Source organism: Oncorhynchus gorbuscha, linkage group LG07 (genome assembly GCF_021184085.1).
Source record: "Oncorhynchus gorbuscha isolate QuinsamMale2020 ecotype Even-year linkage group LG07, OgorEven_v1.0, whole genome shotgun sequence".
Lineage (NCBI taxonomy): Eukaryota > Metazoa > Chordata > Actinopteri > Salmoniformes > Salmonidae > Oncorhynchus > Oncorhynchus gorbuscha.
The window spans coordinates 22,765,572-22,787,501 of record NC_060179.1 but is presented as its reverse complement, the minus strand read 5'-3'; the positions used below and the strand labels follow the sequence as shown (position 1 = coordinate 22,787,501).

General features: G+C 43.2%; 1 protein-coding gene across 1 annotated transcript; it reads left to right on the top strand.

Annotated features, from left to right (window-relative positions):
* The first annotated feature begins 320 nt into the window (after nucleotides 1-320).
* On the top strand, nucleotides 321-21,048 carry zgc:101569 (uncharacterized protein LOC449822 homolog). Its single transcript, XM_046355833.1, has 6 exons — nucleotides 321-630; nucleotides 1,242-1,412; nucleotides 5,890-5,987; nucleotides 6,836-6,980; nucleotides 13,392-13,541; nucleotides 20,669-21,048. Exons 1-6 carry the CDS (start codon nucleotides 477-479, stop codon nucleotides 20,899-20,901), a joined length of 951 nt encoding a protein of 316 aa, XP_046211789.1. The 5' UTR covers nucleotides 321-476; the 3' UTR covers nucleotides 20,902-21,048.
* The last annotated feature ends 882 nt before the right edge of the window (nucleotides 21,049-21,930 follow it).

The following is a 21,930-nucleotide window of genomic DNA, read 5'->3' as shown; positions in this document are numbered from 1 at the left end:
TTGTTACTGTATACAATTATTGACTGAAGATGGATAAATAAAATTGTCATGATTTGATGATAACATAATCCTTTTCTGGGAAGAGGTAGATTTAGTCAAGAGAGGCACTGACCTTCTAACTAACACCTATTCATCTGTGCTTAAGAACTTTATTTTCTACAGAAAATGTACCTCTGTGCGGGAATGTGCAACTGCAGTGCAAGAAATGGCTCAACTTTGCCCTCTCCTGTCTGCACTTGTGTTTAACACCCCTGCATGCTCCAATCATGTGCAGAACCTTACTTACAGTTTTCCTTGTTTCTGGGGGGGAACTTGCAAGGTGCTGCACATTATTAGTAAACATTGGAACGTTTGTTGATGGGTAGACATTTTTATTTTGTTTGTAGATGTGCATAAGGGACTATCACTTTTGAATTAGGGCTACTTTAATTCCTGTAAGCTTCAGACGTTTCTATTTGTGCTTGTCAATCACAACTATGACTCTCCAAGCGTGTCCGAGTACGACACGTGCTTTGTTAGCTAGAAATCTGAGCTGGCGAGCTGCTACTGCCCTAGTCCGGTTAATTGGAAAAAAGTATTTTGAGAAAAATAGCCTTTACAGCACTACAGCCGGAAAGGAATCAGAGAAAGGTAGTACGTCGAAGAACACAGTTGTCATATGCAATGGCATATCTCTGGCAGCCGAGGGCAGCAAATACTTGCTTTCAGACCAGACCATGGACATGCGGCAGAGTGCAATGTGGAGCCTATTATATATTCATAAAATATTTGAGACATATATTTCTCAAAGCATGCGCCATTATGTATCACTTTGTTACAAAACATGCATTTAGGATATGTGGATATAATTTGTGTGGAGTTCTGCACACTCAATTTACTGTCCTTGACTTCCAAGAACTTCCAATTGGAATATGAAATTGTAGTCAATATTGAATAACGCAAAGTCACACTTTCATATACTATATTATATGGAATTGTGTTTTGGCTCTCACACTGTTTACTTTGTATGATTGTAGGATGGGTGGGGTGATGTTGCATCTCTCATTTCTTTTGTTGAAGTTATTTTGGATGCAACTACCTTGATTTCGGTCCCTTTTTCTTACCGTAAATATGTCAAGTCAACTGTACGCTCTCTGCCACAGAGCTTCATCCTCAGCCATGATCTATTCCAGTCCCAGTTTTGGGGACATTTCTTTCTAAGTGCTGCGGTCTCACTTCTCTTCTCTCCTATTGTTGTGCAGTCGCCGGGCGGACTGTGGTGAAGGAGAGGAGGGGGTCAGTGGTCACAGTGGCGATCAACCGGCCCGAGGTGCGGAACGCGGTGAACCAGGAGACGGCTGGACGGCTGCTGGACGAGCTCACGGCCTTCGACAGCGACCCCGCCCTGACCGTAGCAGTGCTGCATGGCAACGGTTAGACAGACACCTTGCACACTACAGACAGGAGCTCAGCAAAGCCTCTGATGGCAGGTTCGCAGTAGCCTGGTCCCAGATCTGTTTGTGCTTTTGCCTACTCCATTGTCAAGTCAAACGTGTTTTGCATAATAATTCCAGAAAGAGTTGGCAAGAGAGCAGAAACTGACTGGCATCTAGGCTAGGTCAGCAGGTTAATGTAGCAGTTGCTCATGGTCACACGATGAGGTAGCCCCGCCTGGGACTTCAAAATCTGTCATCCCTTGGCCCAAAAGGGAATTTCTTCTTGGACCAATAGTTAAGATGTTGGTTTCTTCTGCAGTAGACCTCGGTTCAGATCCCGCCCATGACATTAGCACATAGAGACAAGCAAAGAGGGTCTCTATGACAACACCAGAGACATGGCTGATGATGATATATTGCAGTAGTAGGCAACTAGATTCAGCTACAAGCCGATTTTTGTCGTAGAGGATGGTCGGGGCTGGAACATAATTATAATGATGTGTACACTGCAAGTTGACCACAACTAAGCACAAAAAGAGATTATTTTTTAAATACAATCATTTTATACATTGATACACGATCACAAACAGTACCTTCAGAATGTTCACGTCCCTTTACGTTTTCTACATTTTGTTGTGTTACAGCCTGAATTTGAAATGGATTCAATTGAGATTTTGTGACACTGGCCTACACACAATACCCCATAACTTCAAAGTGTAATTATGTTTTCTTTTTTTTTCTTTTTTTAATGCATATTAATTAAAAATGAAAAGCTGAAATGTCTTGAGTTAATAAGTATTCAGTCCCTTTGTTATGGCAATCCCTAAATAAGTTAATGAGTAAATATTTGCTTAACAAGTCACTATGTTGCATGGACTCACTCTGTGTGCAATAATAGTGTTTAACATGATTTTTGAATGGCTACCTCATCTCTATACCCCACACATACCATTATCTGTAAGGTTCCTCAGTCAAGCAGTGGATTTCAAACACAGATTCAACCACAAAGACCAGGGAGGTTTTCCAATGCCTCACAAAGAACGGCACCTATTGGTAGATGGGTAAAAATACAAATAAAAAGCAGACATTGAATATCCCTTTGAGCATGGTGAAGTTATTAAATACACTTTGGATGGTGTATCAATACACCCAGTCACTACAAATATACAGGCATCCTTACTAACTCTGTTGCCGGAGAGGAAGGAAACCACTCAGGGATGTCACCATGAGGCCAATTAAAACAGTTACAGGGTTTAATGGATGTAATAGGAGAAAACTGAGGATGGATCAACAACATTGTAGTTACTAAACAATACTAAGCAAAATGACAGAGTGAAAAGAAGGAAGCCTGTACAGAATACAAATATTCCAAAACATGCATCCTGTTTGCAATAAGGCACTAAAGTAAAACTGTTGTGTTGGATGGGGGCAAGTACAACACAACACATCACTGAGTACAACTTCATATTTTCAAGCATGGTGGTGACTGTCATCATGTTATGGGTATGCTTGTCATTGATAAACATTTATGAATAGAGCTAAGCACAGGCAAAATCCTAGCGGAAAACCTGGTTAAAGTCTTTCCACCAGACACTGGTAGACAAATTCACCTTTTAGCAGAACAAAGACCTAAAAGACCAGGACAAATATATACTGGACTTGCTTACCAAGACGGCAAACAATGTTCCTGAGTGGCCTAGTTACAGTTTTGATTTAAATCTGCTTGAAAATCTATAGCAAGACTGAGAAATGGCTGTCTAAAATAATGTGCAAATATTGTACAATCCAGGTGTGCACAGCTCTTAGAGACTAATCCAGAAAGAATCACATCTGTAATCGCTGCTAAAGGTGATTCTAACATGGGGTGTGAATAGTTATGTAAATTGGATTTATGTATTTAATTTACAATACATTTGTAAACCTTTCTAAAAACATGTTTTTTATTATGGGGTATTGTGTGTCATAAAAATTCAGGCTATAAACAAAATGTGGAATAAGTCACCGGGTATGCTTTCTGAAGGCACTTTTTTATTTTTATTTGTGGGAATACTTCAGAACAGATTTCCTCAATTTAACACATTTTAGCTGAATTTCTGGTGATTTGAGTGTTTTTTGACCCAAAATGAATATTATTTTATTTATTTTAAAAAAAACGCTCGCAGGATGGTTTTGGCCTGTTGCGGACACCTGATGTATTTTCGTTCCACGGCTCACTAACAGTTACACGTACAAAACATGACATCCCACTCTCCCCCAGACATACAGAACAGTAGACAGCAAACTCATAGAGATGCAATTACACCCCTTTTATTGGATGGAAACGGTATATTTTGTATGTCTTTGACAACAGAATGCTAATAAGGACATTTACATTCAGGCTATTATGATATTTACAGTGCCTTCGGCAAACATGTCTAAAAACATGTTTTCACTTTGTTATTATTGGATATTGTGTGTAGATGGGTAAAAATAATCATTCATTTTGAATTCTGCCTGTAACACATCAAAATGTGGAATAAGTCAAGGGGTATGAATACTTTCTGAGGGCACTTTATATATCTTATTCCTACATAGCAAGGTGTTCATAATAACCCCTTAAGAACATGACTTCCTTATCATTTCGGCAGAATATAATTATGTGGGCGGGCTCCCAATAACACACTATAAACAGTCACCAATTATTTAGATATCCTTAATTACACATGTAGAACAATGCTGCCCAATCAGCTGGGGCGAGAGATCAAACTCACTTTGAATCATTTCGCCGGCTAACTGCAGGCACTAGAAGCCATGAGTGGGAATCACATCCTCCACTCCTCCTCCTCATCCCCCGCTCACACTGCCTAATTAGCCCTGATTTAACAGCATCCAGGAGATGGGCTCACAGGGGCCCTGAGAGCCAGCCATGACGGCCTGCGCAGTGTCTGTATTAACATATGTATGCTCACAGCTTCCAGGGCCCTGCTCTGTGTCAACCAGAGAGCGAGAATTATACACACTTAATACCTCTCCAAAAGATCATCTCACCCCATCCAAATGAACTCCCACAATGGAAATGATTTTTTCAACCAGGATCAATTCTCCTCTCTTAGAGTGTAGCGTCGGCAGAGAGGCTTTATGTTAATGCTTAAACACCTCAAAGCTGTAACCCAGAAATGACGGCTGCTAAATGCCGGTCGCTTCGGCACTGAACTGAAAATAGTGTGTCGGTAATTGCCTTGTGTTATTTGGCTTAACTTTGACCAACGTAATGGCCGAATCTGGCAGAGTGCACTTGGATTCCTGTGCTGGCCATCGTTGTTAATTGGAGTGTAAATCCAGTTTGTAGGTTGAAATGTGGTACTGCCCTGGTAAATGCTAATGTCTCTACTTGTGGAGGTGACAGCTAGACATGTCCATTCTGGAATACTAACAGTGCAGCCATAAGGAAGCTATTTGGTCCAAATTAGTCCAAAACATTATCATTTTCATCGCCATTTTGGGAGAATTGTTTCAGTACTTTTCACTAAATTATGAGTAATTACCTCTGTTATAAGAATTTTGAATCTGTTGGCACATATTTTGAGTATTTTGGAATCGTATTTCTCTGTTTTTATAGTAAGGGGGATGGGGGAATCTGAAGGTTTGCTAACTGCTGAAATAGCTGCAAAGGTCACTGTTGTAGCACCTTTCAATGAGGCCATTTTATCCCCATTGTAGAGAACATACGATAAAGTGTTGTCACGTGAGGCCAAATCCAAACTTGAGATATGGGTATGTTACTTCAACTTTTCCATTAATATCAATAATAAAATACTTTTAAGGGCTTTCCCCAAAAAGTTGTGTGCACTGCACAATTTGCATATTGGTTTTAGCTTGTTTCTCTGATCCTAAACTCACCATGAAGTTACAATATGCTCTCATCAGTTTTAAAAACAGAAAACAATATCATAATATCTCCTGATATAGTCCTTTTACAATATGTCTTCGTACAGATTCAATCAAATCCAGAAAGCACCGGCATATAATTACACAGACACAGTCTTTTAAAGAACACTCCTCCTCGGATCCACTGCTGCTGTAATCAAGCCAGTCTCAGTGGAGGGGTGTTGTAGCACATTTCTCATCCTCAGTCTCATTACAGTTAGAAACAGAGCGGTCACACCATTTTACAGCCCTCCGCCTCAGCGCCTGTGACTTAGTGTTTGTAGGCCTCCTGGGTAATGTTGTAATTACCACATGAATCCAATGGAAGGGGCTTTGGTCAGGGTGCGTTATTCTACCATTAATGAGAGCATTGTGCAGTAAAGAGAGACTGAGCCCACGCCAAGAGCAGAAAACCATTTGTGTGCCAGCCAGCCATATTTCCTCATTCATTTCTAAATTGCAGCCCTGCCTCTCTTCTTCAAGTTGTTGTATTTTTTTCATCCTCGTCATTTTCCCTTCCTCTTCAGTTGCCAGCTGCCATACTTTGTAATTTTGTGGTCTCTTCCAGGAGGGAATTTCTGTGCTGGTTACGATCTGAAAGAGCTGGCCCATCACACTGCCTCCCTCAAATTGGAGCAAGATGTCACCAAAGGTCCTGCTCCTATGGTGCGCGCATCTGCAAAAACCTTCCTTGACTTTGCATCACCCTCACACGCGATCAGTGTGCACAGAACCGTTGATGACTGATAACACACAACCTAACTTTCAATGTATCTGTTTGTCATTATTGACCCCTCTGTATGTATATGTAAATAGTTCAGTTGTGGTATGTCTTTCATGCAGTGCCTTCAGAAAGTATTCTTACCCCTTGACTTATTCCACATTTTGTTGTGTTCCAGCCTGGGCATTGGGTTCTTGGTCACCTCTCCCTGACCAATGTCCTTCTTGCCCAGTTTCTCAGTTTGGTCGAATGACCAGCTCTGGGCAGAGACTGGGTAGTTCCATATTTTTTTCAATTTCGCAATGATGGTGACAACTCTGCTCTTGGGAACTTTCAACACTCTAGAAAATGTTTTATACCCTTCCCCAGATATGTCTCATCACAATTCTATCTTGGAGATCTACAGACAGGTCCTTGGACTTCATGATATAGTTTATGCTCTGACATGCACTGTCAACAATGGGACCTTATATATACAGGTGTGTTTCTTTCTAAATCGTGTCCAAGCAATTGAATTGGCCACAGGTGGACTCCATTTTGAATTTGGGCTGTAACACAACAAAATGTGGAATAAGTCAAAGGGTATGAATACTTTCTGAAGGCACTGTATATCATCTGTTATCTCTATTGCCAGTCTTTCAAGCTTGTGTATTCTTGTATTCTTGTAAAGACCAAGGTCCTTCCTTGTTGTGGGAGTATGTTTGTGCAGGAAGTCTAGTTGCAGCCTTGTTTAGGGAGTGTATTCTTTTCATGCCTCGCTCAGGGTGTGTGTGTCATGTTGTGTGCTTCCCAGGGTCCCTCCCGACTGGTGTTGTCCAAGCCGTTGATAGCAGCGGTCAGTGGCTACGCAGTGGCTGGAGGGCTGGAGCTGGCTCTGTTGGCTGACCTGAGAGTGGTGGAGGAGAGCGCTGTCATGGGGGTGTTCTGTCGCAGATTTGGTATGTGTATCCCACCTACGAGATGACCCCTAGCCACCTCCCTGAGCCTGGTCCACCCCCCCCCCCCCACTAGTGTGTGTGTATGCCATGTAATTGAGTGAGGTTTGAGCCCTTAGCCCACCAGTGGAAGTCAAAATTGTTACAAAGTGCCTGATTCATTTTCCTTTCAACAGCAACATAGAATTTCAAGCCGTTATCACTTTAGCTTTCTCCTGTTTGGGTTTCAGCAACAATGACCATGGCCTTTGAAAGCATTGCAAGTACAGACACCAGTACTGTACATGCTGAACTCTCTGATAACCAGAAGGAGAGGAAATGAATGTAGCGTGTAGTAGCATCTCCCATCTCGATACCAGTCTGCCTCCGGGGTTAAAAATATGACCTCTGTGTTTATAGATAGGACCGGTCGTACTATAATTTACTGGCAGCGGGTAGATCCTGGGTCTCTTTCTCTAAATGGGGCTTATCATTTTGGCTCTGTAATTAAACAGCATCCTGGCAGTGCCCTTGCCTGACTTGCGACCAGAGCTAGGGCCAGAGCCAGTGCCACCGTTCAGACTGTCTTGTGGCAGGGGCATGGCCACCATGTCTCGTCTTCTTCACATCACATCATATATCATACTGACGCCGCTAAGTGCATGACATTAGGGGTAAATCGCAATAGTCTGTTGGCTTCCTCAATCCTCAAATTGTCTCCTTTCCTTGATACGTACCGAATTGAGCTGGTGAAAGGGGAATGACTAATCGCTCACTTTAGATCTCCTTAAGCAGCCTAGAGTGGAGCATGTGTGCTCTGTGAGGTTTTGACACTGTTGGCGGCAGAGGCACATTTCCTCTCAGCTGCTTATGTTCAGCCACCACACCATCTCGGCTATGCCTCATTCCACAAACCCCTGGGTTGTTTGTCAACACTTTCCCCAGTCGTTTCCCCAGCTTTGGCCACTGTGGCTCGTTCTATAATTGGATGTGAGTTTAGCACTGTAATTGTTATTTTGACCATACCCAGTTATCAGCTGTGGACGTTGTGTTCCTCCACTCTGTAGTTAGCCTGGAGTGTATAGCAGTAAGGCTCTACTCATCAAAAGTAACTCTACTCCTCTGTAGTCTATCTCTCTGGTAGGTTTGTTGCATTTCTTTAGTTTAATGGGAGAATTCTGTTAGCGTTTTTGGTGGAGAAACACTTGGACATCAGCCCAAGGGATCCCCTGTGGTTTGAATGAATAACCCAAATCTATGTCATGTGGCCCAATGGAAGACACAAGTGAGTGACAGCTTCCTGTCACATGATTCATTGGAGCCCCGTCTCATGTGGAAAAACGAGGTGGGCCAAAACGAGGGATTATAGGATAGCCCACATGTTTAGAGCACAGCCCGGTCCAAAGCTGACATCATGTTGGCCAATTCAAACAAATATCCGATGACTTGTTATTGATGACATGGGGATACCATTCAAAAGCTCTGCTTACGTGAAGCTGCATGGCTGAATACTTCCCCTCTAAGCAGTGCATGGGCACAGGAGTGGACAGTTAGTCTAACCTCTACAGGGAGTCCTTAGCAGAACCTGAATTTCGAACCTCCTGGCTGTCCTTGGCCCAATGCAGGATAACCTCTGGACCTTGGCTCCGGGACGTTCCGGCTGCACTAAAAGATCCAATTAGTGAGATGGATGGGGTGGTGGGGTGAGATACAGCTGCCAGAGACTGTGTGTGATACTGGACTGGACCTGACCCCAAGCCAGCAGAGAGACTAGAAAGACCACACCCCAATCTTAAGACTAGAGGATCTGGCTAGTGGCTAGAAAGGCACCTGCAGCACTGTGCGTCTCTGTGGTTTACTGGATGTGAGTTAAACTCTAGTTCTCAGAATGTCCTGTGCGTTCTTCAGAGCCCATGGGGAGGTCTTCATCAAACAATGAACTCGCAGACACCAAAAAACGTCCAAATATTTATTTGATGTGCTGAACAAAAAGGGAATCCTGTGACAGTGTATTAAGCCCAAAATATTTCTCCAAGATGGAGTGTTGGGGTGTTTCAAAGTGAACCTCCGTTAAAGGTTCACGTTCTCATCTCTGTATCCGTTCCGTACGGATTTGGCTGGAAATCTTTAATCCGCATCGAACTTAATCACATTAACCCTCATGAGAGTCCATTGTGGACAGCTTTGCTTTGAAGTGGTGCAGATGCCTGTATCTCCAGCACAGCTCAGTTCAAACTAAAAAACATCAGTCGTCTGCCCAAACTGTTTCACAGAGTTCAAAACTTCACTGCTGTACTGGCAGTCTTACTGTACCTATAGATGTGGTGTTTGAACCAAGAGGAAGCAAATGAATGAGAGTGAGGCTAGGGCTGTTGCGGTGACTGTATTACCGCCACACCGGCAGTCATGAGTCATGACCGCAGGAAAATTCCATGTGACCATTGAGTCACGTTAATCTCCTCTTACCCAACTTGCTAACAACCTTCAGGTCTTAATGGTCCGGTACTCCGGGCTCTATTGTCCCTCTAATCACTCTGACATCAATGCATTTGAAAATCAAATCAAAACTCTTATCATCAAAAGAGTATTGTGCTTCTTAAACTCACCTCACTGATGATAAATTTGAAGAAAGAAGTTCAACAGCAGGTTGAAACTGAGTGGTAAACATGGTTGTTGTGGATGTTGTTTCAATAATGCAACGAAATGGACAGCGCTTTCTAAGGTGATGATTCATTCAAAACACCAATACCCACATTAGAGCTTCGGAGTAGGCCCCCCCCCCAAAAAAAAAACAACCGGAATTAAAATGGCAGAAAAACTAAAGTGATTTAAGAAGTTTTTGCTACATAATTGGTCTAGCCTATACTTCAAAATTAAACAAATTTGATTTATTTCCTTTGAGTGTGGACTGTATTATTATTCATACAGGATGGACTGGTTACCTTATGTTATGCTCCAAGATGTATATCCATGAGTCTGGGAGAGAATGTATAGCCCTAGGCAATGCTGTTGGTTCATTGATTGTGCAGGGCGGCTTACAGAGTTGGCCTACAATTATAGTGCATTTGTTTTTGAATTGCCTAGGAATGTGCCATTTTTTCTTCAGAATTAATTGGTTGACACATTACCTTTAGCTATACAGAATCTCACCCCTGTGCGTTTCCATCTCCTACTCTCTCTATTCCTTTCTAGAGCGCGCAGAGGGGCTGTCAACAGTTTAGTAAAATATGTTTTATTGCGAAATCATGTTACTATTGATGTTCCAAATCAAGCAATGGGTAGCTGCAGGGTTTGGGCGTAATATCACCTGTCGCGCAGCTAGAGCATGCTTCTCAAACATGGAGTGAAAGTGTTCTTATATGTATAAATCAGCTGCTCATATTAAGCACATGCTCCACTATAAAACCTAAGTAGCCTACCCCGCATCATTGAAAAACGGTCCGGCGGGAAAGCGAGCGGCCTCCATTCGCTATTCCAGTGTACCATACGGATGACATGTCTTTTTCACCTTGTTCCTGTCCATTTGATAATGGGCCATTCTAAATCCAAACAAATTTGACTAGTAAAGACAAGATTCAATTGAGAATAGACTGATGGGTGAAAATATGATCACTTGATGAGAGAACAGCTGTGCAGCCTGAGGCAAGGAACAAGCTTCTTTTTTTTGCTACATTCTCAAATCATCAATAGATAATGTTTTGATTTCAAAGACATTCTAAGGTTTGTATCATTCACATCTAAAGTTGCCAAATAACTATACATCTAGCGTATAGGGACCTGTTTCAAATGATCACGTTTTACGCTCAACATAGCCACTTCAAATATCAGCTAAGTTAAATTATATTCGTATACTATAAAATCATATACGTTAAGGGCTAATCATCGAGGGGCTATGCGTTCAATGTAAAATAATGAACGACTCAGAAGGTGTGTTCCACGATGTGCAAGCGAAGTTGAACTGACCTTCCACTGTTTTCCAGAGAACGCATTGAGCCCGAGTTGATTATCCCTTTTATACCATGGCTATAATTGAACACATTTGCAGCTAGAAATGTGTTCAACATCCACTGAAGTAGCTAGCAAGTTTACTAGGTAGCTACAGTAGTTGCCGTGGTAATCAAACAAACAGACTTGGTAGTTTAGCTAACCAAACCATCAGTCCTAGCTTGCCATTATGAACATCGATTTCAACAATGCCAATCATGTTTTCAATTCTACTTTTTCTTTCAAAAGCAGCTCAAACATAGAACATGTAAGAATGAACTATAGCCATTGAATTCTACCGTGCAGATATACATAATGCCCTTCAAGCCAATCAGAAACAAGTATTCAACAATGCCATGATATAATATAAAATAATGGCACAGGACTTATAAGCAGTCTTTTGCAATAACCAGCTGACAAAATGTCATGACAGACACAGCCCTAAGTGAGGCCATTGTTGCAACCAGCATACATAGAAATGATATTGGAATATGAATGGTTAACCATCATCTCCCCAGCATAGCAGCGTTTTAGAAAAAAAACATTGGATAAAAAAGTGGTAAAAGGCATATCCTCCTGCACTACCCCTGCAATGCAGAGGATAAGGCTGACAGTCAGGAAGAGAACCACCTATATCTATTATTGGACAATGGGCTCTGCTGACACACGCAAAAAAACCTGTTAAAACTGGTATGACTCTAGATGGATTTATCTGCTTTGAATTGATGAGGAATTAAAGGAAGTTCTGGTATATCCACAAAATGGCCTTTCTCATTCTCAGATCTCCCCCCCCAAAAAAAGGTTTTTTAAAAAAATTAGACGATTTCAAGGGGACGTTGCCCAACACACTGGATTCCATTCATAGGGAACAAAGGATAGGCTGGTGTGTTAATGCAAACAGGACTAGTTTGAGACAGACAGGGAGAGTATCAGTAGGCTTTGAGGCGGCTGCTGGATAAGAGAGGACCCTTCCGAGGGCTGATAGCACGGTGCCAACAGCACTAAAGATTATCTGGCCCAACCTGGCTCCTCTCTCTCCAATCTGGCCTGTTAGTTCTGGACACGGACTGAAGAGGCTCTCTGCGCCACAATCTAATCTAGCCTCCGGCCCTGAGAGAAACTAGGGGGTTGTGTGTGTGTGTGTTTGCGAGGGGGAGAGGGACTCATCAGTATGTGGGGTGGAATTGCTCAAACTGGCCATCCTGTTTGAGAAAATGTAACAAATGGACTTAAAGTCTGTAATGCGATGTTATTGTAAAAAAAAAAAAAATGGAATTGAAGTCAGATTTCTTCACCTTGGGCTATTGGCAGCACACTCTTTCATAGGAATTTTCAACGGAATCGACCTGACCGGTAGAGACAGGAAAATATGTATTTGCTGACAAAGAGCTCCCTCCCTAAGAACCTGTCTTGTGTCAGGTTGCCATATGTGCTGAGTTTTTGACCCGAGGCCTCTCGATTGGTTGCAGATGTATTAACACTGGTATTCAATGTATTCAAATGTGATTTATTTGAAGGACTCCGAGAATGTAGCGGGGAGTATGAATGAATAGAATTAGTGTTTCCACAACTCTCCCCTGGGGAACTCCCACCGAAAACCCAGAAAGATGATTTCAGGTTATGAAAATATGTTTGGACTCATATGCTCTTAATAATGGGTGGTCAAGCAGAATCTCTGACTGACAGGACTTGAGGACACAAGCTCCCTGTGCTTCGGAGGCCAGTAAAACTCTACCTCCATCTGCCTCACGGCCACAAGGGCTTCCGCAAATATCCTACTATCAGAATTCTCAGGCTGGTGGATATGGTGGTGGACATGGTAACTTTAATTTAGCTACTCTGGATCATTATTTGGACTCGTATTGTCATATCTTGATTTCTTGTTTTGATTTTTGATTATTTGTTTATTAGTATTGTATTTGCGAGACATTCTACTGCACTGTTGGAGCTTGTAACATCAGCATTTTACTGCACCTGATATAACACATACAAATATGTGTACGTTACCAATAAACTTAGATTTAATTTGTATATGAATTATGATATTTTAGGAGCCACTCAGTGTTGGTGGAAAAACACTCATTTTTAAGTCATACATTGGTGCAACCAGGAGTGTGTGTAGTGGAGGGTAAAAGCATGACAACACTGTTTATGCAGCTTTTTAATTTTGCACGAGCGTTTACCCACCTTTTGTGGAAAATGCATTAAAAGTATAAGGAGCATTGCTTTACTCACCACGAACGGCGGTCAGCGTTTACTCCCATATATATTTTAACACTACATCACTGGGTGGAACGCATGAGTGATAAACTCCCTCACAGTCTACCTACCCACTTATAAGCGTATGTGTATGTTTGTGTGCAACATTAAGACTAGACTAGTCAACCACTCTGTAAAGTCCTGCAGCCCTCCTTAGAATGTCACTCATGGATGATTCCCCTGTCACCTTAGGCGTCCCCTTGATTGATGGGGGTACAGTCCGGCTCCCCCGTCTCATTGGTCTCTCCCGGGCTATGGACTTGATTCTGACTGGAAGACCCATTGGGGCACAGGAGGCCTTAGCCTTCGGATTGGCTAACAGAGTGGTACCGGATGGCCAAGGTAAGAAATATGCCCTCTCTTGAGGTTTTGCTGGTAATATTCCTCTCCTCACTCTGAACAAGTATTTTTTTAACTGCATTTTGAAGTTTTGTTACAGTGGGGCAAAAAAGTATTTAGTCAGTCACCAATTGTGCAAGTTCTCCCACTTAGAAAGATGAGAGAGGCCTGTAATTGTCATCATAGGTACACTTAAACTATGACAGACAAAATGAGAAAATAAAATCCAGAAAATCACATTGTAGGATTTTTAATGAATTTATTTGCAAATTATGGTGGAAAATAAACTTTTGTTATTGACCAAATACTTATCTCAATACTTTGTTATATACCCTTTGTTGGCAATGACAGAGGTCAAACGTTTTCTGTTAGTCTTCACAAGGTTTCCACACACTGTTGCTGGTATTTTGGCCCATTCCTCCATGCAGATCTCCTCTAGAGCAGTGATGTTTTGGGGCTGTTGCTGGGCAACACAGACTTTCAACTCCCTCCAAAGATTCTCTATGGGGTTGAGATCTGGAGACTGGCTAGGCCACTCCAGGACCTTGAAATGCTTCTTACGAAGCCACTCCTTCGTTGTCCGGGCGGTGTGTTTGGGATCATTGTCATGCTGAAAGACCCAGCCACGTTTCATCTTCAATGCCCTTGCTGATGGAAGGAGGTTTTCACTCAAAATCTCATGATACATGGCCCCATTCATTCTTTCCTTTACACGGATCAGTAGTCCTGGTCCCTTTGAGAAAAACAGCCCCAAAGCATGATGTTTCCACCCCCATGCTTCACAGTAGGTATGGTGTTCTTTGGATGCAACTCAGCATTCTTTGTCCTCCAAACACGACGAGTTGAGTTTTTACCAAAAAGTTATATTTTGGTTTCATCTGACCATATGACATTCACCCAATCTTCTTCTGGATCATCCAAATGCTCTCTAGCAAACTTCAGACGGGCCTGGACATGTACTGGCTTAAGCAGGGGGACACGTCTGGCACTGCAGGATTTGAGTCCCTGGCGGCGTAGTGTGTTACTGATGGTAGGCTTTGTTACTTTGGTCCCAGCTCTCTGCAGGTCATTCACTAGGTCCCCCCATGTGGTTGTGGGATTTTTGCTCACCGTTCTTGTAATCATTTTGACCACACGGGGTGAGATCTTGCGTGGAGCCCCAGATTGAGGGAGATTATCAGTGGTCTTGTATGTCTTCCATTTCCTAATAATTGCTCCCACAGTTGATTTCTTCAAACCAAGCTGCTTACCTATTGCAGATTCAGTCTTCCCAGCCTGGTGCAGCTCTACAATTTTGTTTCTGGTGTCCTTTGACAGCTCTTTGGCCTTGGCCAGTGGAGTTTGGTGTGTGACTCTTTGAGGTTGTGGACAGGTGTCTTTTATACTGATAACAAGTTCAAACAGGTGCCATTAATACAGGTAACGAGTGGAGGACAGAGGAGCCTCTTAAAGAAGAAGTTACAGGTCTGTGAGAGCCAGAAATCTTGCTTGTTTGTAGGTGACCAAATACTTATTTTCCACCATAATTTGCAAATAAATTCATTAAAAATCCTACAATGTGATTTTCTGGATTTTTTCCCCTCATTTTTTCTGTCATAGTTGAAGTGTACCTATGATGAAAATGACAGGCCTCTCTCATCTTTTTAAGTGGGAGAACTTGCACAATTGGTGACTGACTAAATACTTTTTTGCCCCACTGTATCTGTTCCAATGTAATGGCTGTGGTAGATTAGACAGATTTATGTAAGCTATTTTACTCAAGAGTTATCAAATTTATATGCCATTTCATTGGTTGGAATAAACCTTACGAATAACTTCCATCAAATTCTTTGAGAAATGATAGTTGAATTGGACTATGTATAATTTCCAAAATGGCATTTTTGCTATGGATGTGTGAACTCCAACTCCTTCATCCCTATGAAAAGCCTTTTCATGTGCTCTCCTGGTTAAAATTCCTCAAAAAACATTAGAAGATTAAGCTAAGTCTTTTCGGAAGTCATTCCCACAGCCAAGTCCGACTAATTGGACTCTGAGGCTGATCACTTTGGTTAGAGATAGCTCAAAGAGAGAGGGGGCACTTGGGCATCACTCACATCAGCCCTTTGCTTCCATAGGAGATTTGGATGTCATCCATTGCTTTCATGTGGCCCAGGGAACAAAGTGGCTTGGCTCAAGCACAGAGAGGCAGGAAGTGCAGGAGGAAGGGAGGATGCACCAGCAGTAGCTGTAACTGAATAGCTGCCAGGTTTCCTATGCTAATGTAATTATTGAAACTAACTACAAAGGGTATATATCATGTGTGTTTGTGTATAACACTCGCTTGGTGGTGTGTATGAGTACGTTTGGTGGTGTGAATGTTTAGAATGGTGCCCGAGGGGATGGCTGACATTTTACATGCTCCTAACCAACTTATTTTAACTTATTTTGTATATAATGTTGCTGCTACCGTCTCTTATGACCAAAAATAACTTCTGGACATCAGAACAGCAATTACTCACCTCGAACTGGAGCTTTTTCCTTTAACGAGTCCGGTGCAAAGGATATACTGCTTTCTCGGGAACAGGGCCAAATCCCCATCATTTGAGTGATAAAAGACGGAGAAAAGGGTGCGGAGGTCTGGCTGCCTTCTGAGAATTCGTAGGTGAGTGGGTAAACCTCCACTGATATCCGCTCTATTGGGCAATGTGCAATCATTGGAAAATGAAATCGATGACCTACAATTAAGATTATCCTACCAACGGGCCATTAAAAACTGTAAATTGTTTCACTGAGTCGTGGCTGAACGACGACGCGGATAATATAGAGCTGGTGGGATTTTTCAATGCACTGGCAGGACAGAGAAGCTACGTCTGGTAAGACGAGCAGTGGGGGTATGTCTATTTGTCAATAACAGCTGGTGTGCGATGTCTATTAAAGAAGTCTCGAGATATTGCTTGCCTTAGGTAGAGTACCTTATGATGAGCTGTAGACCACACTATCTACCTAGAGAGTTCTCATCTATATTATTTGTAGCCGTCTATTTACCACCACAAACTGATGCAGGTACTAAGACTGCACTCAACCAACTGTATAAGGCCACAAGCAAACAAGAAAACGCTCTCCCAGAAGCGGCGCTCCTAGTGGCCGAGGACTTTAACGCAGGAAACTTAATTAAATCCGTTTTACCTCATTTCTACCAGCATGTCACATGTGCAACCAGAGGGGAAAAACCTCTAGACCACCTCTACTCCACACAGTTTGGAACTAGGTAGTGAGTGTTGCAATCGAGGACAGACGGAAATCTTCAGCACTCGTGTGCCCTACCACTTCGCGGTTGAGCCGTTGTTGCACCAAGATGTTTCCACTTCACAATAACAGCACTCCCAGTTGACCAGGACAGCTCTAGCAGGGCAGAAATTTGACAAACTGACGTGTTGGAAAGGTGGCATCCTATGACGGTGGCACGTTAAGTCACTGAGCTCTTCAGCAAGGCCATTCTACTGCCAATGTTTGTCTATGGAGATTGCTCTCCTAGTGGCCGGGGACTAATGCAGGCAAACTTAAATCCATTTCTCCTCATTTCTACCAGCATGTCACATGTGCAACCAGAGGAAAAAATAACTCTAGACCAACTTTACTCCACACACAGAGATGCATACAAAGCTCTCCCCCGCCCTCCATTTGGCAAATCTGACTATAATTCTGTCCTCCTGATTCCTGCTTACAAACAAAAACTAAAGCAGGAAGTACCAGTGACTCGCTCAATACACAAGAGGTCAGATGACGCGGATGCTACGCTACAGGACTGTTTTGCTAGCACAGACTGGAATATGTTCTGGAAATCATCCAATGGCATTGAGGAGTATACCAACTCATTGGCTTCATCAATAGATGCACCAACAACGCCCTCCCCATGGTGACTACGTACATATCCCAACCAGATGCCATGGATTACAGGCAACATCTGCACTGAGCTAAAGGATAGAGCTGCCACTTTCAAGGAGGGGGACACTAATCCGGACGCTTATAAGAAATCCCGCTATGCCCTCAGACGAACCATCAAACAAGCAAAGCTTCAATACAGGATTAAGATTTAATCCTACTACACCGGCTCTGACTCTCATCGGATGTGGCAGGACTTGAAAACTATTACGGACTACAAAGAGAAACCCAGACACGCCCAGTAACGCGAGCCTACCAAACGAGCTAAATGCCTTTTATGTTCACTTCGAGGCACGTAACACTTAAGGCTCACATAAACAGCATCCTCCCTTATACCCTAGACCCACTCCAATTTGCATACCGCCCCAACAGATCCACAGAGGATTCAATCGCAATCCACACTGCCCTTTCCCACCTGGACAAAAGGAACACCTATGTGAGAATGCTGTTCATTGACTACAGTTCAGCGTTCAACACCATAGTGCCCACAAAGCTCATCACTAACCTAAGGACCCTGGGACTAAACACCCCCCTCTGGAACTGGATCCTGGACTTCCTGACGGGCCACCCCCAGGTGGTAAGGGTAGGCAACAACACGTCTGCCACACTGATCGTAAACACTGGGGCCCCTCAGGGGTGTGTACTTAGTCCCCTCCTGTACTCCCCGTTCACCCACGACTGCGTGGTCAAACACGACTCCAACACCATCATTAAGTTTGCTGACGACACAACAGTGTTATCACCCACAACGATGAGACAGCCTATAGGGAGGAGGTCAGAGACCTGGCAGTGTGGTGCCAGGACAACAACCTCTCCCTCAATGTGAGCAAGACAAAGGAGCTGATTGTAGACTACTGGAAAAGGCGGGCTGAACAGGCCCCCATTAACATCGATGGGGCTGTAGTGGAGCGGGTCGAGAGTTTCAAGTTCCTTGTTGTCCACATCACCAATGAACTATCATGGTCCAAACACACCAAGACAGTCGTGAAGAGGGCACGACAACACCTTTCCCCCACAGGAGACTGAAAAGATTTGGCATGGGTTCCCAGATTCTTAAAATGTTATACAGCTGCACCATCGAGAGCATCCTGACTACTGCCTGCTATGGAAACTGCTTGGCATCTGACAGTAAGGCGCGACAGAGGCTAATGCGGACAGCCCAGTACATCACTGGGGCCAATCCTCCCGTCATCCAGGACCTATATACCAGGCGGTGTCAGAGGAAAGCCTCCAAACATTTCAGAGACTCCAGTCACCCAAGTCATAGACTGTTTTCTCTGCTACCGCACGGCTAGCGGTACCAGAGCACCAAGTCTAGGATTAAAAGGGTCCTTAACAGCTTCTACCCCCAACCCATAAGACTGCTGAACAATTAATCAAATGGCCACCGGACTATTTACATTGACCCCCCCCCCCATTTGTTTTGTACACTGCTGCTACTCGCTATTTGTTATTACTCTTAACCTGTAACCCCGCACATTGAATCGGTACTGGTACCCCCTGTATAAAGTGTTGGGGCGGCAGGGTAGCCTAGTGGTTAGAGCGTTGGACTAGTAACCGGAAGGTTGCAAGTTCAAACCCCCGAGCTGACAAGGTACAAATCTGTCGTTCTGCCCCTGAACAGGCAGGAGCGCCAATCATCTAGACTGAGTCTGTCGCCGTTCCTAGGCCGTCATTGAAAATAAGAATTTGTTCTTAACTGACTTGCCTAGTTAAAAAATAAAATATATAAATAAAGGTAATAAAACCTCATTATTGTTATTTTATTGTCAATTGTTATTATTTTTTACTTAATTTTATTTGTGAAATATTATTTTAACTCTTTCTTGAACTGCACTGTTGGTTAAGGGCTTTTATATAAGCATTTCGCGGTAAGGTGTTGAATTCGGCGCATGTGACAAATAAAGTTAGATTTTTATTAGTGTACAGTTGGTGGTGTGTAATGAATGTACGCTTGGTGGTGTGTGTGTGTACATGTATGTGCTTATTTGCCTCCGCATGAGTCTGTTTCTTTACGATGCTCACTTACATCGATGGGGCTGTAGTGGAGCGGGTCGAGAGTTTCAAGTTCCTTGTTGTCCACATCACCAATGAACTATCATGGTCCAAACACACCAAGACAGTCGTGAAGAGGGCACGACAACACCTTTCCCCCACAGGAGACTGAAAAGATTTGGCATGGGTTCCCAGATTCTTAAAATGTTATACAGCTGCACCATCGAGAGCATCCTGACTACTGCCTGCTATGGAAACTGCTTGGCATCTGACAGTAAGGCGCGACAGAGGCTAATGCGGACAGCCCAGTACATCACTGGGGCCAATCCTCCCGTCATCCAGGACCTATATACCAGGCGGTGTCAGAGGAAAGCCTCCAAACATTTCAGAGACTCCAGTCACCCAAGTCATAGACTGTTTTCTCTGCTACCGCACGGCTAGCGGTACCAGAGCACCAAGTCTAGGACTAAAAGGGTCCTTAACAGCTTCTACCCCCAACCCATAAGACTGCTGAACAATTAATCAAATGGCCACCGGACTATTTACATTGACCCCCCCCCCATTTGTTTTGTACACTGCTGCTACTCGCTATTTGTTATTACTCTTAACCTGTAACCCCGCACATTGAATCGGTACTGGTACCCCCTGTATAAAGTGTTGGGGCGGCAGGGTAGCCTAGTGGTTAGAGCGTTGGACTAGTAACCGGAAGGTTGCAAGTTCAAACCCCCGAGCTGACAAGGTACAAATCTGTCGTTCTGCCCCTGAACAGGCAGGAGCGCCAATCATCTAGACTGAGTCTGTCGCCGTTCCTAGGCCGTCATTGAAAATAAGAATTTGTTCTTAACTGACTTGCCTAGTTAAAAAATAAAATAAATAAATAAAGGTAATAAAACCTCATTATTGTTATTTTATTGTTAATTGTTATTATTTTTTACTTCATTTTATTTGTGAAATATTCTTTTAACTCTTTCTTGAACTGCACTGTTGGTTAAGGGCTTTTATATAAGCATTTCGCGGTAAGGTGTTGAATTCGGCGCATGTGACAAATAAAGTTAGATTTTTATTAGTGTACAGTTGGTGGTGTGTAATGAATGTACGCTTGGTGGTGTGTATGTGTGTACATGTATGTGCTTATTTGCCTCCGCATGAGTCTGTTTCTTTACGATGCTCACTTACATATCTTGTGTGTGTGTTTTTGCGTGTGTGTGTCTCAGCTCTGCAGGCAGCTCTGGAGCTAGCTGAGCAGATCAGCACCTTCCCCCAGCAGTGCATGCGTGCAGACCGCTCCTCTGCCCTCTACAGTGTCTATGATGCCCCCTCCTTCAGCGTGGCCTTGCAGTACGAAATGGACCATGGAGCGCCAATCATCCAGACTGAGTCTGTCGCCGGGGCAACCACGTTCAGCTCAGGGACAGGAAGAGGCGGGAAATTCTCCTCAAAGCGCTAGTTACACTTTATTTAGGTATGCCTATTTTTTTTCACCTTTATTTAACCAGGTAGGCTAGTTGAGAACAAGTTCTAATTTGCAACTGCAACCTGTCCAAGATAAAGCATAGCATTTTGACATATACAACAACACAGAGTTACACATGGAATAAACAAAACATAGTCAGTAATACAGTAGAAAAAAAGAAAGAAAAAAGTCTATATACAGTGAGTGCAAATGAGGTAAGATAAGGGAGTTAAGGCAATAAATAGGCCATGGTGGCCAAGTAATTACAATATAGCAATTAAACACTGGAATGGTAGATGTGCAGAAGATGAATGTGCAAGTAGAGATACTCAGGTGCAAAGGAGCAAGATAAATAAATACAGTTTGGGGATGAGGTAGTTGGATGGGCTGTTTACAGATTGGCTATGTACAGGTGCAGTGATCTGTGAGCTGCTCTGACAGCTGGTGCTTAAAGCTGAGGGAGATATGAGTCTCCAGCTTCAGTGATTTTTTGCAGTTTGTTCCAGTCATTGGCAGCAGAGAACTGGAAGGAAAGGCGGCCAAAGTATGAATGGGCTTTGGGGGTGACCAGTGAGCCATACCTGCTGGAGCACGTGCTACGAGTGGGTGATGCTATGGTGACCAGTGAGCTGAGATGAGGTGGGGCTTTACCTAGCAGAGACTTGTAGATGACCTGGAGCCAGTGTGTTTTGCGACGAGAGTGATGCGAGGGCCAGCCAACGAGAGGTTACAGATCGCAGTGGTGGGTAGTATATGGGGCTTTGGTGACAAAACGGATGGCACTGTGATAGACCGCATCCAATTTGTTGAGTAGTGTTGGAGGCTATTTTGTAAATTACATCGCCAAAGTCGAGGATCGGTAGGATGGTCAGGTTTACGAGGGTATGTTTGGCAGCATGAGTGAAGGATGCTTTGTTGCAAAATAGGAAGCCGATTCTAGATTTCATTTTGGATTGGAGATGCTTAATGTGAGTCTGGAAGGAGAGTTTACAGTCTAACCAGACACCTAGGTATTTGTAGTTA

What these genes read in the sequence shown, in the direction of transcription:
- zgc:101569 (XM_046355833.1), top strand. Translation starts at nt 477, where the DNA reads ATGACTCTCCAAGCGTGTCCGAGTACGACACGTGCTTTGTTAGCTAGA. An exon ending in AGCAGTGCTGCATGGCAACG is followed by an intron (nt 1,413 to 5,889) that starts GTTAGACAGACA and finishes GGTCTCTTCCAG; the next exon opens with GAGGGAATTTCTGTGCTGGT. An exon ending in GGTGTTCTGTCGCAGATTTG is followed by an intron (nt 6,981 to 13,391) that starts GTATGTGTATCC and finishes CTGTCACCTTAG; the next exon opens with GCGTCCCCTTGATTGATGGG.